Source organism: Panicum virgatum, chromosome 1K (assembly GCF_016808335.1).
Source record: "Panicum virgatum strain AP13 chromosome 1K, P.virgatum_v5, whole genome shotgun sequence".
Lineage (NCBI taxonomy): Eukaryota > Viridiplantae > Streptophyta > Magnoliopsida > Poales > Poaceae > Panicum > Panicum virgatum.
Window position 1 is genome coordinate 39,728,496 of NC_053136.1, and position 18,898 is coordinate 39,747,393.

Sequence of the window (18,898 nt, forward strand, 5' to 3'; positions counted from 1 at the left end):
TGATTTCTTCCGCCTATTTTTTGCAGATCACGTCAGCTCTCTGCATCTGCTTTCAAAAGAGATTTTGTCTTGATGTCACGAGACAACTTCGCCTATCTTGGAATTAATGAAAGCCCTCAAGATCGCCTTGTTCTTGCTTGGTTTATTTCCAGTGAAGAAAGTAATTGTTTCATGCTGACTGTTAGGTCTTTGGAGCGAATTGTTGGTCAAAAAGAGGTTGCACAATATCATATTGCTGCAGATCCTTCAAGGAATTTTGGCTTCATCCTTTGCCCTGATGCAGGAAAAGCAGACTTTTTTTGTGACCATTATGTCAGGATTGGAGTTGAGAAGATTTTCTTTTGACCAGGTTTGCAATGTGGGGTATTTGCCTTTTTATGATGCTGTCAACCAGCATGCAAGAGTTTTGTGGATGATCTGAATTTTGAAGTTATTGACGGTCTAGAGAAGTGGTTCCCCTGGAAGAACTCCTTTTTTATCAGGTTGCGTCCATCGTGTCTTGTGAACCTATCATCTTCTTTGCAGACCATTATATAAGCTGGTCCAACTAAGATACTTACCTTTTTAGTATGTTTTATTGAATTTTATGTGCTTTGTCGTGTTCAATGGATGCTTGTGCATTATGAGGTTTTCAAGCAGTACATTATGAAGTAGTTTTATTTTCTATTTCTTTCTCTTTTTCGGTTATATTATCTTTATTTTTCAACAGACGTTGATATTTGATCGTGTGGTTACTAATTTCGAGTGACAGCTTTAGCTGTATCACTCGATTTAAAAAAAAAAGCAAAATCAGGTGCTGTGGCAAAGCAAATTACTCGAGTGATGGTTTGCCCTCAAATGCACGAGTCACAGGTAGCTTTTATCCACAAAGGGTGATTCCTCTGGCCAAAGGCAGGATCACCATCTGCTGCATGCCGCCTGTCGTGGTTCTCATCTACCAATTAAACCTGGAAGTCATGACCCTCAAACATGACTTGATTTGCGGCTCATTTTTCCTAATTTCTCCAGTTAGTTCTCAATTTGATTTGCATGCTCGCACATCTTAACAGTCCTCACAAACTTCACATGCTTTGAAGCCCTTGGTAAATTTAGAAGCTATCGATGAAGAGTTTTCATTAGATTTTACACAAAACGCAGACAATATTCAGTGAGGAATGTGTCCTTTTGTGAACTCAAATCGACCAAAAAAATGAGTTTACTAAGTTCAAAACGATAATTTTAGATCAAAGCCTTCTGAGTTCTCAGGAACTGACTTGATTCAGACTCTGTAAACAGTATGTAATTCACCAGCCTATGATATACACATCGACAACCTGTAATCTAACACCGATCAAGCGCAAGACACACATAGTGAGTGCCAAGGTACTGATGGCAACTGCATACAAGCACACAAAATCAGAGCCGGTCAGTATGCACCATCATCAACTTGGTAACGTTTCCATGATCACCAAACTTGGTGACAGTAAAATTTCACATCGGAACTTGATAATTTGATGCTGCATACCATTACAATTGCTGGAGTTGATCATACTACCACTTCAAAGTACATAGCCAAAAGCAGTACAAAATCGTCGTCGGATTAACCACTCTGAACAATCTCACCACTCGCCACAGATACAGAGGCAATCGATGCCCGTCAGAGATTCAGTTTTCGAGACCGGGCACCTGCATGCGCCGGCTGGCCTCCGACTTCTTGCCGCCGAGGAACTCGTCGGGGACGACCTTGAGCTGCTTGCGCTTCTTGGACTTGGCGATCTTCTGGATGGTCTTGGGGTTGGTGACCCGCTGCAGCTTGGTGCCCGTGCGCAGCACGTTCTCCTGCTTGCGCTTCTCCCGCTCCTCGCGCGCCTTCCGCTTCGCCACCTTGTTCTCCCGGATCTCCTTCTTGAGCTCCTCCTTGCGGGCCTGGTACGCGCGCTTCAGCGACTTCTCGCGGACGCGCTGCTCCAGCGGGGTCGGCTTCCGCGACACCACCACGGCCGACGCGCGCCGGGTGCGGGGCTCCTTCCACCGGCGCCCCGACACGCGCCCGGCGATGACGCCGTCGTAGGTGGGCTGGCCGAAGGAGGCCGGCTTCGAGGGGTCGGACAGGGAAGGCATGGCGCGGAGCTTGGACGGCCGGGGGGCGTCGGCGTCGAGGTCCATGGAGTCCGCGGCCGCCGCCTCGGCCTCCTCCGCCTCCTCGCGGCGCTTGCGCTTGCCGCGCTCTCCGCCGAGGCCCTCATCGAGGTAGCGGAAATCGAGGTGGGAGGCCATGGCGGGATCGATGGAGAGAGAGGGAGGACGGAGGCGGAGGCGGAGGCGGCGCTGGGTTTATTAGGGTTTGGGAGTAGCAGCAGCGGATGGCGGCTGGTTGCATGGGCCGGGCTGGGATGAATACAACTAGGCAGCCCACACTAATCTGGTGGGCCTTTTTACACGAGAGAAAATAAATCTCAATCTCATCTCAAGCTGTAAAATAATCTAAAGAAAAAAATAATAGAGTTGCAAAATATTTACATTTTGTATAAGATTACGAATGAGTCAGTCGCTTGAGAGAAGATGTGTAGTTGTTAATAAAGATTATTGAAATGTTGGAGAGTTGAGAAAAACATTATCCCCTATATGTTATTGTTATATGATAAAAAAGAGCCGTTTCTTCCGCATATGCAATTTGCAAAGAATCTACTTTTGGTGGTATTAACAATAAATACAACCCTTTCGCAAAAAAAATATAACCGATAATTTAAAACAAGCTGCCTGCAAGACAGTAGTCAACCACTATCCACTATCCAGCATGCAGCATGAAACAAAGAGAAAAGGGGATAGCTCCTCCACTCTAGTTATCCCGCAATACAAAATAATACTCTCCGTTCCAATATAGATCATTTTGACATTTCTAGATTTTTAACATTTCTAGACACATAGTTTTTTTATTATCTATGCACTTAGATATACACTATCTAGACACATAGCAAAAAAAACTATGCATCTAGAAATGCAAAAACAACCTATAATTTGAAACAGAGAGTAAATGATATACTACCTCCATTCCAAATTATAGTTTGTTTGACTTTTTTAACTTCAAGTTTGACCCCTCATCTTATTCAAAAAATTATAGGGTCAAACTTAGGGTCAGAAAAGTAAAACTAACTATAATTTGAAACGGACGGAGTATTACATATGTTAGTGAGTAGCAAGGGAAGAAGAAATGTCTCATACTCTCTTATTTCCAGTTAAGAATTAAGGTCACAAATATATGCGTAAAAATTAACAGAGTTTGCTCAGTTACTCCAGAACTGAACCAGAATGGCACCTGAAGATTGTACAATGGTGTTGCCGAACAAAATGGTGATCTAAAGCTACGAGGAAAGAATATTTAGCCAGGACTAGTCACCTAGTCCAAAAGAGGAAAACAAAGTTTCAAAAACACAAGGTTGGTCATTAATCCAGTTTGGCAATGACCGCATCTGTGACTTCCTGGGTTGTGCTGGTGCCACCCAAATCTTTGGTTCTGTATTTGCCTTCTGCAATGACACGCTTCACTGCCGTCTCCAGCCGGTCGGCAAATGATGGGAACTGCAAATGCCTCAACATCATAGCGGATGAGAGCAGCAGCGCAACAGGGTTAGCTCTCTTTGTCTCCACAATCTTCTCATTTCCGACGTTTCCTGCAGAAGCACCTTGCTCGAAGACAGCATGGTCCTGACCCACATTACCTGAAATGATGCAGCACATAAAGAATTATAGGACTTCTAAATTCACATACCGCATCTTCTCAAGTACGAAACGTGCTCAAGCTCATGCTCAAGTACTAATCATGGAAAGGTCTAACATTTATAATTATATCAAAAGAAATAAAGAATAGAGGATGCAGTAAAAAAAAAAGGTCAAATTATGCATAGATACAATGCTACATTACATACAACCATGTAGCTGTTCTCACAGGTAGGATCCATAATAATAGTTTATAAACATGTACCTCCAGGCATGACACCAGTGCCTCCAGCAATACCTGCAGCTACATTAGCCACCAGATTGCCGTAAAGATTTGGAGTGACCTATGAAAGGAATCAAACAAAAGTGAGTTTCGAGTTCATAAATAATCTAAGAAAATTCATTTCAAAACTCTGGGTTGAGCAGAAAAGCGGTCCACTAAATCAATAAAAAACAAAGGAAAAAAGAGCTTGACGACAATAGAAGCTAACATGCTAGTATATCAAATTTGCAGAACATCCGCTCATTTTGGTATCCAATAGTCCACACAAGACTAATGAGATTGTAGGTATACAGCAAGAAGCAGATGCAAGGTCAATAATAATCCATTTGTAACATGAGAATAACATTAAACATTAGCATGGTGAGAAACAGAGTATAATTTGAGTGATAAGAGTGTGTATACATACCATAACATCAAATTGTTCAGGCTTCGCAACAAGCTGCATACAACAGTTATCCACAATGATTTCATTATATTGAATCCCAGGGTACTTCTTTGCAACCTCACGGCAAGACTCCAAGAACAAACCATCAGCAAGCTTCATGATGTTTGCTTTATGCACTGCTGTCACTTTCTTTCGATTGTTAAGGTATGCATACTCAAAAGCATACTTGGCAATTCTTTCTGAGCAAAACTTTGTTATCACCTGCAAATCCATGAAGTGAGAATATTAGGGAGAAAGATCCATTTAGATGGCAAAATGAAAAAGAAGCGGCAATGTTATATGCATTTTACAATAAAACAGCATGTTGAAAAAACTGGGAATGCCATAAGAATATGTGGGTAAGGAGTAGCAATATGTCCCAACAGCAGATACAGTTTCAGTGATACATAGCAACTTGTAAAAATACTAGGTTTTTCAAGACATCTAAAGAGGCATATTTTGAGTGCCAATCGCCCTAAGAAAGTATTCTACAGACAAGTCAAATGGCAGCACCCACCAGGCCACCAAGGTCACAATACCAGAGTTACAAAAATCTAACAAATGAAAGAAATAGCTGGAGTTTTGGCTCACTATTCGTAACATCAAAGAGATGTAACTGAACAGACCAAAAATCAAGTAAATGGAATTGGTTGCACACAGTAGCATATTTTAAGCAATTGCCTAAGGTTACCTCAACTAAACCATATATTGGGCTATTTGCAGGAACTGGCATCCCAATCCCTATTTGTTACTACATTCTTGTCAGTTAGATGAGTGGGCCATATAACCAGACCAATTAAGCCATATAATCAGCTAATCACTACTAAGTGGGAGGGTGAATGACGCCTTTTGGAACTTATTTGAGTAAATCATTGCATTTACCTCCATACATGGACATAGCAAGGTAAAAATTCTACTTTCAGATTATGTTGACATTCGCATTCCAGAACGTAGAGAATAGGACACTGTAGCTCATTGTAAACTCTAACATGCACTTTAAGTGCTCAAATGTCAAGATATCATTAATAGGTAACCATAAGTGTTAAATTTGATAGTCATTTTAAAATGAACAGATCCAAATGACCAAGGAAATTGTTTTGATTGCTACATGATCTTAAATACAGAAACACTGACATACACCAGTTTAACTAACAGAACAGTAAATATTAATGTTCCATTTAAGAAAATATATCACCTTTGGTGATTCTGTACTGCCAAAAATGATAGGAATAGCATATACTGATAGGAACTCTACATGACCTAATAAGTGCATATCATTTAACTCGAAGATATATTGAAGCAAGTCAACAATCAAGTCTGAATGAGCTATCCCTTGCACCAATATCTCAACCTCGCATGCATAGAAGCAGATGCTTGCAGAAAACACAAATAAAGTACAGTGCCAAAGTGCATTGTTTTTTCAATACAAAATGAACACATGCATTAACTGTACAAATTCTCAGCCAAATGTCCCAATGTACCAGTTAGGCAGTTACTGTATTTCAAGATTCAACCATCAACCTACCAATTAGAAAAATTGCATAATTATAATAACCAATAAGCGTGTTGATCTAACATTGTATGGCTACCCAATAAGATCATCAATTTCCAAAATGAGAATATATAAGATTAAAAATTCAACTTCCTGAGTTTTCTCATCATGAATGGGTTCAGCAGTAAATCTGGAGAGTGGGTGTGTTTATCTATACCAGCAACTAAAGCAGTAGATCCTATCACAGTGTCGCAATTTCTACAAGCTTAGCACACTTAGCCATATGTACACAAATTAGCAGCACCACGCTGCATCAGCAAGCAAATTACTTATCACAGAGAATGGTACGCGGAATTCTCCATACCTTGAGACTCTCGACGACGCCGGGCACGACCTCATGCTCGAGCCCCGAGTACTCGCCCTCGGTGTTCTCCCTGATGACGACAATGTCGACGTTGTCGTGCCTGGTGGGCAGGCCGGGGAGGTTGAAGCAGTTGACGAGCGCGGCGTAGAGGTCGAGCTCCTTGCGGAGCTGCACGTTGAGGGAGGAGACACCTCCGCCGACGGGGGTGGCGAGGCCGCCCTTGAGGCAGACCTTGTTGCGGCGGATGGACTCGATGACCTCGGTGGGCACCGTGGGCATGTCGCCGTGGACCTCATAGGCCTCGAAGTAGACCGGCGCGTGCATCGCCTCCATCACCTGCCGCACGGCACCCGTGACGAGGGGCCCGATTCCATCACCCGGGATGAGCGTGACGCCGCGCGGGGCGCCGTCACCCGGGCGGGGCATGTAGGTGACGGTGCGGCGGGACACGGCGCCGGCGAGGGGAGAGGACGGGGAGGGGGATGGGGAGAGGAGGCGGCGTAGGAGAGAGGTCGATCGCCGCGCCATGGCCGGGGCTAGGGTTTCGGTGCGGATGCGATCGGGGATGGAGGAGGAAGGTCGAGCGCGAGGGCGTCAGGGAGGGGAGAGGACTCGAAGGGTAGGAGAAGAAAGGGCCGCCGATACCCTTTTCATCGCCTCTGCACTGTTCCGATCTGTACAAAGCAAAGCAAAATGCGGTCCATTGATGCAGCATTACATTAAGGGGCCGTTTAGTTCCCAAAAATTTTCAACTCCCCTTTAAACACATGTATGAAGCACTAAATGTAATTAAATAACAAAACTAATTACACAGTTTGGATGTATATGACGAGACGAATCTTTTAAGCCTAATTAGTGCATGATTAGCCATAAGTGCTACAGTAACCCACATGTGCTAATGACGCGGTCAAATGCCTCAAAAGATTCGTCTCGTGGTTTCCAAGTGATTTCTGAAATTAGTTTTTTAATTAGTGCCCGAAAAGCCCTCCCGACATCTGGTCAAATAATCGATGTGACCTTTGATCCAAAAATTTTCACTAACTAAACACCCCCTAAGTCACTCATGTTAGAGAGATTTTATTAATTAGTAAGTCCATAAAGTCATATTATCTATAGGTACAATATATTTAGGATATTTAGGTACATTGTATATCCACTAATCACCATCTGTTGAGTTGACTGAATAGTGCGTGTATGTTGCTATGGTTAATATAGTAGATCTACATAAGATCATTAGCATTGTGTCTTTTCACTCTGTGTAAGCATGTGTGGGTTCTGATTAGAATTTCGATTGATTCGTTCGTGTTCCAATTAGGATTTCGAATAATTATAGTTCGGGTTTCAATTAGAATTTCAATTGAAGGACCAAAGAACTATTGTTTGCTTTAAAATAGGTAGTAAAGATAAATTGTTGGCATGCTTAGCTTAATTCGTATTGGGCTCTCTTTGCCCACGAATCAATCTATCATGAGTCATGACCTATTACACTATCCATGTTGGGATCCGAAACTTGATCGCCAAACAGAAAGGGAAAAAGTAAGCTTCGGACAAACAGTTCAACACAGAGGAATGATTTGCACAATCGTAATTGCACTATATCTTCACCAAGTGTTCAACCCCGTACAATGTTGGGTGGGTGGTATTTATACCCCCAAACCTTATTACAGTATTCCTGGAATGCCCCTCCGGTTACTACGAAGGTCAAGAGATTACATCAGGGGTATTCGGTAATTTCACCAGGTAGGACAGTCCGAATTGAACACCCATACTCGAGTCACATGCAGCATGGCGCCTGGCAACCTTCGGCAAGGACCTTCGGCGGGCTTCGTGATGTTCCGCCTCTATCGTTCGTCACCTCCATGTCGCCCGCTGAGTCCCGAAGGTTCCGGACGTCGCCTTCAGGTGCATGACCTTGACGGGTTCCTCGAACCATTGCCAAACGGGGGCAATTGTTGTCCCTGCTCTCACCAATCAAAGGAGAAAAAATGATTCTTTGTGGTTAGCGAAGGTTACCATTTTCGACGAACCTTCGGGTTCTGCCACCTTCGCGAGGGGGCGATCCCCAACAGTAGCCCCTCGTGGGCGAGGTCCGACTCCGACCGACCGAACCCTCGAAGAGTACAGATCGATCAAGAAACCTGTGCGAAAGCATCTCCCCCGAAGGTCGGAGGTGGGCGTGAACCGAAGGTGTTTTGCTTACACGCGTCGCGACCTGATTCGCCGTCATTCTAATTTCTCCTCAATTTTACCGTTGGGTGAACAGTGCGAAGTTACTCCCCTATAAAAGGGGGCGGGGTGGAAGAGTCGCTTTCACGTTCCCGTGTTTTACGAACCTTCGCCAGCTTGTCTAATTTGACACACAGCGCTTTTCGATTCGCCCCATCCTTCGAGGTGTGAAAGTGACTCATTCCGCCCCCATCCTTCGCGGCGCTTAGGGGGTGCTTGAGAAGGGAGTGCTCTACTGAGTCTTTGTAAGTTACTTCTCCCTTCTTCGCCCCATCCCCCGTGCCTGGTCCGTTGCGACTCTAATCGTTTAGCTTGTTTAGGGATGGCCCGGTTGAAGTATACTGCAAGACCCATCGGATCCGAGGACGTGGAACCTTCGGTGGAGAAGAGGGGGCAGTTGTCCAAGGGGGAGGAGGATTTGTCCAACATGGAGGCTTATCCTTTGGAGTTGATGGGTTCCCGAGAAAAGCCTCCTCCTACTCTTATTTTTGGTCAGTCGTGGGCGACTCAGGAGTTGGTTGAGAGCTATGAGCAGAAGGGATATTTTGGCCCTGGAGTTTGTCGTGCGCCTGAGGATGAAATTACTCCTGACCCTCGCGATGGAGAGTGCGTGGTGTTTCGGGATTTTTTTGCTGCTGGATTGCGTTTTCCGCTGGATCCCGCGTTTCCGAAGATTCTGGCTCGGTTTGGCCTTCGGATGCACCACCTGACCCCCAATGCCATCATGCAACTGTCGAAGTTCTTCTGGGTGGTCAAAACCTTCGAGGGGCCAGTGAATGTGGATGCTTTATGCATGCTCTACGAAATGCATCCACAGACATGGAAAGTTTCTTTTGACGAAGATCCACAAGTTTTTTCTACGCAGAGTGGGTGTTGCTCGTTTCACCCGAGGAGGACTAATAGGACTCAAGGAATTGATAAAATGGAGTTGTCCTACTGCCAGAAAAACAAGTGGGAGGATGACTGGGAGCAATACTGGTTTTATGCCAAGATAGGCTTTCCGAGTGATAATTCTTCAGAGGGAGTTTACTATCCCCTTGCCGCGAAGGTTGAGGAATTCAAGCATGTTAGGAAGGCGGATTTCCAGAGAACCTCTGCCGGCTATAAGGAATGCTACTCCGCATTTGCTTCTGTGACGCGCGTCGTGGGCGGTCGTGATCTAATCGAGGAGTATCTGGCCGCGAAGGTCTGGCCGTTGACAAGAGATTGGTTGCCCGGGACCTTCTCAAATGTTCGGGTCGCTGGTATGAAAGACAAGCTTCCCTTTCCAGACTTCGGCTTGAGGAAGTCAGACGAAGTTTCTGACGACATGATTGTCGAAGAGATTCAGCAGGAGGTGGTTGCTATCGCCGGACCCTATCTGACAAAGGAGCGCGATTCATTTGAGGCCATTTGCTCCGAGAAGGTTAGGGTGAATCGGAGCTTTTTGCAGATGGGAGTTGTGTACGGCCCTCGCGAAGCTCCTCGAGAGAGGAAGAGGGGGTGAGTACTTCTGCGCCCTCCGCAAAAGTCTGCCGAGGTTCCGGCCGCCAAGAAGGCCAAAAGAGCCGAAGCTGCTGGGACTCAAGCTGCGAAGGTTCCGAAGGGAATTGCTGAGAAGGCTTCGCGGACCTCTTCGATCAAGCCTGCGGCGGGGGGTGCGAAGGAGTCCAAGGGGAAAGGTATCTTTCCTTATGGTTATTCGTTTCATATTGCCAAGGAAGACTTGGGTAGCGATGCTTTTATGCGGGAGCTTCAAGCTACGGAGAGTAGCATTCCCTGGCACTCGCGAACTAGTGAGAGGGTTCACTTGTATCTTGATCAGTTTGGCTCGTTTCGTGCAGAGCCAGATACAACATGCGCCGTCCTATTGGCAGTTCAAAGAGGGGCAAAAGCCTCGCTTCGAGTTGTGAATCTTCTCGACGAGGAAAGTGACGAAGATGTGCCTCCATCACCGCCGAAAGTGTCACCTGTGGAAGGGTCAAAACATCCTCTCCAAGCTGTACGCGAGGAGATTCCACCTTCGGTGAAGGATGTTGATAGAGAGGAGGGGAAGAATGCTCCTGCGGGCGGATCGTCCGACGATGGTGGCGGGAGGGGTGACTCTGTGGGGGCCCCAAAGGATTCGTTTGTTTTGCTGGCCGTTGACGTCGAGAAGGCTCAAGAGGCCGAGGGGACTAGCAGCCATTTGATTGGGGCTAGGGATAGGTTTTCTGAATTAGGTACTCCTTCGATTTCTGGACGCCTTGCTTTCCAAGGGCCTAACATTGACCCTATCTTCAATATGCCCTTCAAGTAGATGTTGCGAACGTGATGAAGGAGCTCGGGGAGTTGCTGGGACTGGAGCCTCCGGAGACCGGGACTTCTCAAGTCGTGTCGAAGAGTCAGCCTGCTCTCCCCGAGGATGTGGAGAGTTTTGATGCCGAAGGTAAGGTGCTTCAATCCTGACTTTCTTTTGGAGGTTGTGTGTGTATGGCCTTGTCATGTGCCTTGGTGTGTGCAGGATTCATGAAGAGTTTGGGGGTTTACGGGACCGGAAGTCTTGGCCGGATCACGGCTTCACTGTGCGCGAAGGTTTGTGCTGTGAGACGATGTGCTGCCTTTTCGATTGGTGACCTTGTTTTTGAGCCTGGTCTTTGTTTCAGGCTCTGCTTGCTAGTCGGGCAGTTGCAGGCAGCGCAAGGAAAGATGAACATAGTTATCTGGTTCAGTCTGCTGAAAAGCTGCGACTGGTGGAGGAAATCAACGCTCTGAAGAAGGAAAATGAAGCTTTGGAGAACCTTCGTGGTTCTTTGAAGTCGGAGAACGAGCTTTTGAAAGGGAAGGTCTCAAAGCAGGAGACTATTGCAAAGATGCAGGAGAAGATGAACCTTGACGAAAGTGTTCTTGAGAACCTTCGAAGTGTCGTGGAAAAAGATGACGTGAAGGTTGTTAACCTCCAGACTGAGGTTCGTCAGCTCAAGGCTAATGTTGAAAAGAAAAATGGCACAATCGCAAGACTCGAGAAAGAGGTCGAGGAGGACCGAACGCTACGGGAGTCGACTGCCCAGGAAATTTCGAGCAAGAGAGCCGTGATTCGCGAGGAATACGGCAAGGCCCTTGCCCTTTTTGGTGCTGAGCCTTCGCCCTTTCCTTCGGATGTAGAAGGGGGGCCTCAGGTTTGTTGGACTGGTTGCTGGCTGAATTTGAAGGGCTTGGGGAGATTATGACCAGTGTGTCGGACAACACTACTGTAATTGCCAATGAGAATGTCATGGCTATCCTGGCCCGCGAATTTTGTCTGGAGCTGGAGAGGATTGCTGCGCGGGACTATGCCTTTCCAGATCATTCTGAGCTTGAGGATGAGATTGCGAAGGTTCAGGTTGTTAAAAAGTCTTTTCTTCGTAGATTTTGGAAGCTTTCCGGTCGGCAAGTTGTTCAGGAAGCGGCGCGGCGAAGGCTAGAGGAGGCTTGTTTTTCTTCTTTTTCCTTCTGCTCTTCTTGAGTGACGGGTTTTTGGACTTGGCTACGTAGCTAACTATTTTGTTCCTTCTTCGCAGGCGAAGCGTGTTCGTGAAGCTGCGAAGGTTGCTGTGGAAGAGGGTGCACATCCTGCGGACATCGCAGGAGGGTCTGGGTTTGGCGGAAGCTTCGGAGCTCCCACCGAGAGTGATATTTCTCAGGTTTAAAGCCGCGACAACTTCGATTAGGGGTTTCTGAGTGATGGGGAGGGATTTTGGTCTTGTACAAAAACTTACTTGTTGTTCTTTGATTAGGCAAATGTGCCTGCCAACCATGCTCTTTATGTTCGACCGCTGCGTATTCACGGCGGAGGTGTTATCGTGAGCGGGATGGATTGGGAGCACTTTAGCTTTGCTAATCCCGGTGCTAGTGTTGCTGAATTTTTGAGGTGGTCCGACAGGAATCTTGATTAGCCCTTAGACTTTATTTGTGGGGAACTATGGATGTCTGGCCTTGCATTGAATCCGTTTCACCTTTTGAGGTGACCTTGATTTTCATGTGTCCCATCCTTCGAGATGGTCCTTGTTTTCCATCCTTCGAGGTGGTTTGATTTTGGATCAGTTCCACCCTTCGTGGTGGCTTGTTTTTAGGCCTGTGCCATCCATCGAGGTGGCTTAGTGAGTGAGTTTGCAATATTGGCAAGAGCGTCCCCCCTTCCTTGCAAACTTACTCCCAAGCCGTAGTTTCGTTGTCTTTGCGAAGCAAGGTCTTTGGGGGTAGGCTGCAATGTTGTGCGAAAGCGTCTCCCCCCCCCCCTTGCAGTCTTGCCCTGAAGACTTTTGTAGTAAATACTTTTTTAGTGTGTGGTATACACTTTTGATTTAGCCGAAGGTTTCGTGGTTGTAGCTTGTGTTGGTAGTCGACAGCCCCTTGGCTTTTTTAGTATATAATATACACTTTTGCTTTAGCCAAAGGTTTCGTGGCTGCGGCTCGTGTTTTGAGTCGACAACCCCTTGGCATTTTTAATGTATAATATACACTTTTGCTTTAGCCGAAGGTTTTGTGGCTGCGGCTCGTGTTTTGAGTCGACAGCCCCTTGGCTTTTTTTAGTGTATAATATACACTTTTGCTTTAGCCGAAGGTTTCTTGGCTTCGACTCGTGTTTCGAGTCAATAGCCTCTTGGCTCTTTTAGTGTACAATATACACTTTTGCTTTAACCATAGGTTTCTTGGCTTCAATTCGTGTTTCGAGTCGACAGCCCCTTGGCTTTTTTAATGTATAATATACACTTTTGCTTTAGCCGAAAGTTTCTTGGCTTCGACTCGTGTTTCGAGTCGTCAGCCCCTTAGCTTTTTTTAGTGTATAATATATACTTTTGCTTTAGCCGAAGGTTTCTTGGCTTCGACTCGTGTTTCGAGTCGACAGCCCCTTGACTTTTTTAGTGTATAATATACACTTTTGCTTTAGCCGAAGTTTTCTTGCCTTCGACTCGTATTTCGAGTCGACAGCCCCTTGGTTTTTTTAGTGTATAATATGCACTTTTGGATAAGTATGTACAGCTTGTTACGGTTACGAGCTGTGCTGACTTAATTATTTTCAGCCTTGGCGTGAATGCGAAGGTCGATGTTTGCGATCCTGTGATCGCTTCGACATGGGACATTTTTTTGAAGGGAATTATTCATAGATTTTGGGGAATTTACATAGGAACCGCCTCGTCAAAAACCTCACCTCCGGATTGGAGTTCCCTTCTGTGAGGAAAAGTGTACGGTCCTAGACTCGAAAGAAAGAGAAAATGACGCGAAGGTCTGAGCGTGCTTATATTTTTGCCGCTCAGCCTCTTACAACTTTTACTCTAGACATGATACTTTTTGAGACTGTCAGCATTCCAAGAATGCTGCAGCTCGTTTCCTTCGATGTCTGCCAAGTGATAAGATCCTGACCTGTTGGAGTATAATACTATGTAAAGTCCATCCCACTTGGATTGAAGTTTGCCAATGGTTTCAGCGTTTGGCTTCCTTTTTAGAACCCAATCTCCTTCGATGATGTCTCTGTTGATTAATTTTTTGTTTCGCCATTTCCTTGTTTCTTCCTGATATACTTCTAGATTTTCTGAAGCTTGCAAAATGTCGAGTTCTGTGAGATCTGCTTCCATCGAAGGTTCAATGTTGTTTAGAACTCTGACACTTTTGTGTTTGAGTTCTTCCGGGCTCATGGCCTCGGCTCCATACAGCAGTCTGAACGGGGTAAATTTTGTAGCTCTGCATTCAGTTGTGTTGTGGGACCAGATGACCTTCGGTAGTTCGTCTACCCATTTGCCCTTTTTCAGTCCGAATAAGCATTTTTTGATGGCGGTGAAAATTAAGCCGTTGGCTCTTTCCACGGCACCATTGGACTAGGGGTGATAAACCGATGCGAACATAACCTTCGTTCCTACCGAGTGGCAAAATTCCCTGAACAGTTGAGAATCGAATTGCTTCCCGTTGTCAACGGTTAGCTCTTTTGGCACTCCGAACCTGCAGATTATGTTTTGCCAGAAGAATTTTCTGACAGCTTCGGAAGTGATGTTCACTAGTGGTTTTGCCTCTATCCATTTTATGAAGTATTCCACTGCAACCACAGCGTATTTATAGTTGCCTTGAGCTGTTGGTAGAGGACCAACCAGGTCCATGCCCCATCTTTGGAGTGGCCACGCCGGAGGTATGAGTTGTATTGGTTGCGAAGGTCTACTTGATTTAAGTGCCATCATTTGGCATCCTTCGCAGGTTTTGATTATTTGTTCGGCGTCTTTCAATGCAGATGGCCAAAAGAAACCTTGCCTGAAGGTTTTGACGACCAGAGGTCTTATGCCGATATGAGATCCGCATAACCCAGAGTGTATTTCCTTCAATAGCTCCTGACCTTCGGCCGCTGTTACGCATTTGAGCCAGGGGGCTACTACACCAGATTTGTAGAGCTCGCCTTTCTGACAATGTGTAGCTTCTTGCCCTTTGGAACATTTTTTTTCTTCTTTTTCGTCCGAAGGTTCGAAATGTCCTCGAAGATATGTCGTGATTGGTGATCGCCAGTCTTCGCTTGCTATGGCGTTGATCTGTTTTGTTTTTTCTTGTTTTGTGGAGGGCTTCATAATTTTCTCGTAGAAAACATCCGGAGGTAGTGGCTCTTTGCGAGCAGCAGCCTTTGCTAGCTTGTCTGCTTCTTCGTTCTGGCTTCTTGGGATGTGAGTAGCTGTGAAACCTTTAAAATAGTGTCTCAATTTTCTTGATGCCATGACAACGACATAAGCGATTTTCTCTAGCTCAGAGTAGAATAACTTGGAGCCGGAAAGTGCCTCTGAGGCGAAGTATACAGGCAGCTGTTTTTGTTGACCTTCGATTGTTCTTTCCACCACCAGGGCTGCACTAACAGCCGTTTGGGAAGCGGATGTGTAAAGTAGGAGAGCTTCTTCGGGGTTAGGTGAGGTCATCTTGGTCAGGTTTTCCAAATAATTTTTCAATTCTCTGAATGCTTTCTTTTGTTCTTCCCCTTACTCAAATTTACTAGAGCTTCAGAGAGTTTTGAAGAACGGTAAGCTTCGGTCCGCTGAGCGAGGGATGAATATGTTCAGTGCTGCGATTCTGCCTGTCAGTTTCTGCACATCTCTTACAGATTGTGGTTCTTCCATGTTTCGGAGTGCTCCAACTTTGTCTGGGTTTGCCTCTATGCCTTTTGTTGAAACAAGGCATCCGAGGACTTTGCCTTTGTCTACTCCGAAGATGCATTTTCCGGATTCAGGCTGAGATTTGCCTTCCAAAGGTTGGTGAAGGTTTCGGCCAGATTTGCCACATGATTCTTTCTTTCCGCACTGGTAACCACTATGTCGCCGACATAGGCCAGTATGTTTCTTCTGAGTTGAGGGCCCAGAACTTTTGAGGACATTCGCGAGAATGATTGACCGGCATTTTTTAAGCCTTCGGGCATTCTGACAAAACAGTATGTTCCGAAAGGGATTGTGAAGCTTGTTTTTTCTTCGTCTTCTTTCTTCATCCAGATTTGATGGTACCCGGAGAAGTAGTCTAAGAGTGACATTAGTTGGCTCTTAGATGCATCATCAACGACTTTGTCGATTCTTGGTAATGGGGAGTCGTTCTTCGGATAGGCTTTGTTTAGATCAGTGAAATCTATGCACATTCTCCATTTGCCATTTTTCTTTTTTATTGGCACGGTGTTGGCCAGCCAAGTGGGGTACTTCACTTCTCTTATGACCTTCGCATCGTGAAGCCTTTGGACTTCTGCATTTACTGCTGCGACTTTGTCATTAGACATCTTGCGGAGCTTCTGCTTTTTGGGCTTTATCTTCGGATCAATGTCCAGCTTGTGTTCTATGATGTCTCGGCTGACGCCGTGAAGGTCGTTGGCTGACCAAACGAAGACATCCTTGTTTTTGTTTAAGAACTCCAAGAGTTCGTACTCTTCTTCTGGTTCGAGGGCAGCGCTGATTGTTACTTGCCTATCTGGTAAGTGCTTGTCAAGTGGCACTTTTTTTACTTCGCAGTCTTGCTGAAATGTTTCTTCTTTATCCCTCTTTGGCTCTTTGAGTGGCAGTGGTTTTCTATCAGCTTCGACCAGATGGACATTTCTTTGTCCGGGAGCGACACCCCGTTCAATGTCTCTAGCCAATTGTTGGTTGCCTCGGACTGTGATTACTCCTTTAATTGCAGGCAGTTTCATGCATAGGTAGAGCTGATGGACGATTACTTCAAACTTGTTGATAAGGCCACGACAGAAGATTGCATTATAGGGGTAGTTCATTTCCACAACATCGAAGGTTACAGATTCAGTCCTTGGGTTTGAAAGATCCCCGAAGGATACTGGAAGAGTTATCTTTCCCAGGGCATTTACTCGTTTGCCCTTGAAGCCGATGAGCGGGACATCCGCTGGCTGCAGAAGGTTGCAGTCGATGTTCATGCGGTCGAAGGTGCATGAAAAGATGATGTCTGCGGAGCTTCCCGTATCGACTAGGATTTTTTCGATGGTCTAGCCTTGTATATTGGCATCGATGACTAATGCATCTGTATGGGGAAAGCTGAGTAGGTTTACATCTTCTTCAGAGAACACTATGGGCATATGAGACCATTGCGTTTTCTGGACGGGTCCATCCACCATGATGGAATGGACTTGTCGAAAGTAGTTTCTTCTCTGCCTTTTGTTCTCAAACTCTAGGGATGACCCCCCCTGATATTGGCATTATCATGCCGAAGGTTGGTAGTGCCGCAGGCTGGGCTTTTTAGGTAGTTTGGTTTTCTTGCTTGAGCCGTGGACTTGGCGGAGGTGGAGGCAACTCTTCTTGGGTTACTTGTGTTGTGGGCGGAGGAGGCATCCTTGGGTGGTTTTGTTGCGGAGGTTGCTAGTTGATTGGATAAGGGTTATAGCCGAAGGTTGGCATTGCTTAGAAAGGGTTGTTGAAAGTTGGTTGCGGAGGTTGGAATTGTTGTGTCTGCTGGATGGGCCATCTGGTGTGCCCCACAAGTTTGGCTTTCTTTTCAGCTTCCATTCTTTCAAGCGTTCTTTTCTTTTCGGGGAATTGATTGGTTCTGTGGCCAGCATCTTCCCCATGAAACTGACAGTATAATTTCTGCGGGCCTTGCGGAGGTCCGCATCCTCGCCCTCTCCCTTTTCCACGGCCTCTGTTGGACCTACCCCTTTGGTTGTGTTCTTTGGAGTTGTTATTATCTTGCTCCTACGTGGGTTGAGTGGAAGGTGGGATTATGTAAGGGTCAAATTCTTCTGGCTGATCCGTGTCTTGCGAAGGTTCCACGGGGAGCACGTACTGATTTTGCAGATTTGTGTTTGTTTGATTGTTTTGCTGCCAGCTCAGCTGTTGCCTCATCAATTTTCTTTGTTCCACACGCCTTTTGTGATCTGCGTCGGACTTTGCGTATTTCTCTACCTCTGCGTACAACCCTGATAGGCTTCTTGGTGGTTCTCTGTCAATGTGAGATGCCAATTGGCTTGGGAGGAGACCTTCGATGAATTTTGCTATTGCATCTTTCTCAGAAAAGTTTGGAGTCTGTGCTTTTTTCTGCACAAATCTCTGAAGGTACTCGGATAATGGTTCTCTGTCCATTTGTATGCAGCTAAATTGCTGCAAGGTGTTGATGGATAATCTTTTGAAGACTTGAAAGTCTTGTTTGAGTCTTTCCTTGAGTTGCACCCAGCTTTGAATTGAGAGGGGTTGAATGTAAGAGTACCAGTTTGCAACTAGACCTTCGCATGCCATGACGAAGGACTTTGCCATGATGGGATCATCTTCACCAGCTGAGGCAATTGTAGCTTCGTAAGTCTTTATGAATTGTGCAGGGTCGACTGATCCATCATATTTTGGTAATTAGACTAGCTTGTAGCTGTATGGCCAGGATGTTCGCTGCAAGGCAATTGACAGTGGTGATGTTGGGTCAAATGGAGGATTTGGTTGGAAGTGTTGATCTTGGTGTATGTGGTTTGCTTGGCGAAGGTCTTGACCTTCATGGTGTCTAGATGTTTCGGCTGCTGCTTGTGTGTTTGGTAACTCTTGCAGTTGCCCGACTTCTTCTTGCATTTTCTGGATTTCTGCTTGCATTTCTATGACTCTGCGTTTGGATTCAGCTAGTTTCTGGGTTGCTCAGCTGCCCTCTTTCTGGTCGCTAGTTGGTTGGCTAAGTGAGCTTTCTTCACTTCTAGGGCTCGAAGCTCAAGGTTGAGTTCATCGTGCAAGTTTTATTCTAGTTGGTAATCTTCGAGCTGAGGGGGTTGTTTAGTGTTTCAGCTTCGGCTGTTGTTGCTGTTGAGGCTGCTCCTGCCTTTTTGTTTGCTGCTGAAGCTGCTACTGCTTTTTTGCCTGCTGCGGCGGCCTTTCTTGCCTCGATGGCACGTTCTGTTTGGATGCGCTTCTCCTTCTCTAGCAATTGGGCGGAAGTTAGTTCATTAGGTGAGGATTGTCCGATGGGGACTTCGTGAAGGTTAGGACCTTCGGCGTC

General features: G+C 45.8%; 2 protein-coding genes across 2 annotated transcripts; both read right to left on the reverse strand.

The window, feature by feature from the left end:
* Window positions 1-1,411: 1,411 nt before the first annotated feature.
* LOC120707230 lies at window positions 1,412-2,335 on the reverse strand. The gene has a single exon (XM_039992076.1). The coding sequence runs from the start codon at window positions 2,254-2,256 to the stop codon at window positions 1,645-1,647; it is 612 nt and encodes a 203-aa protein (XP_039848010.1). The 5' UTR covers window positions 2,257-2,335; the 3' UTR covers window positions 1,412-1,644.
* Window positions 2,336-3,180: 845 nt separating this feature from the next.
* LOC120707240 (isocitrate dehydrogenase [NAD] regulatory subunit 1, mitochondrial) lies at window positions 3,181-6,906 on the reverse strand. The gene is made up of 4 exons (XM_039992088.1): window positions 6,260-6,906; window positions 4,386-4,625; window positions 3,962-4,040; window positions 3,181-3,698 (listed from the first exon to the last, which is right to left on the reverse strand). Exons 1-4 carry the CDS (start codon window positions 6,785-6,787, stop codon window positions 3,424-3,426), a joined length of 1,122 nt encoding a protein of 373 aa, XP_039848022.1. The 5' UTR covers window positions 6,788-6,906; the 3' UTR covers window positions 3,181-3,423.
* Between the last annotated feature and the right edge of the window lie 11,992 nt (window positions 6,907-18,898).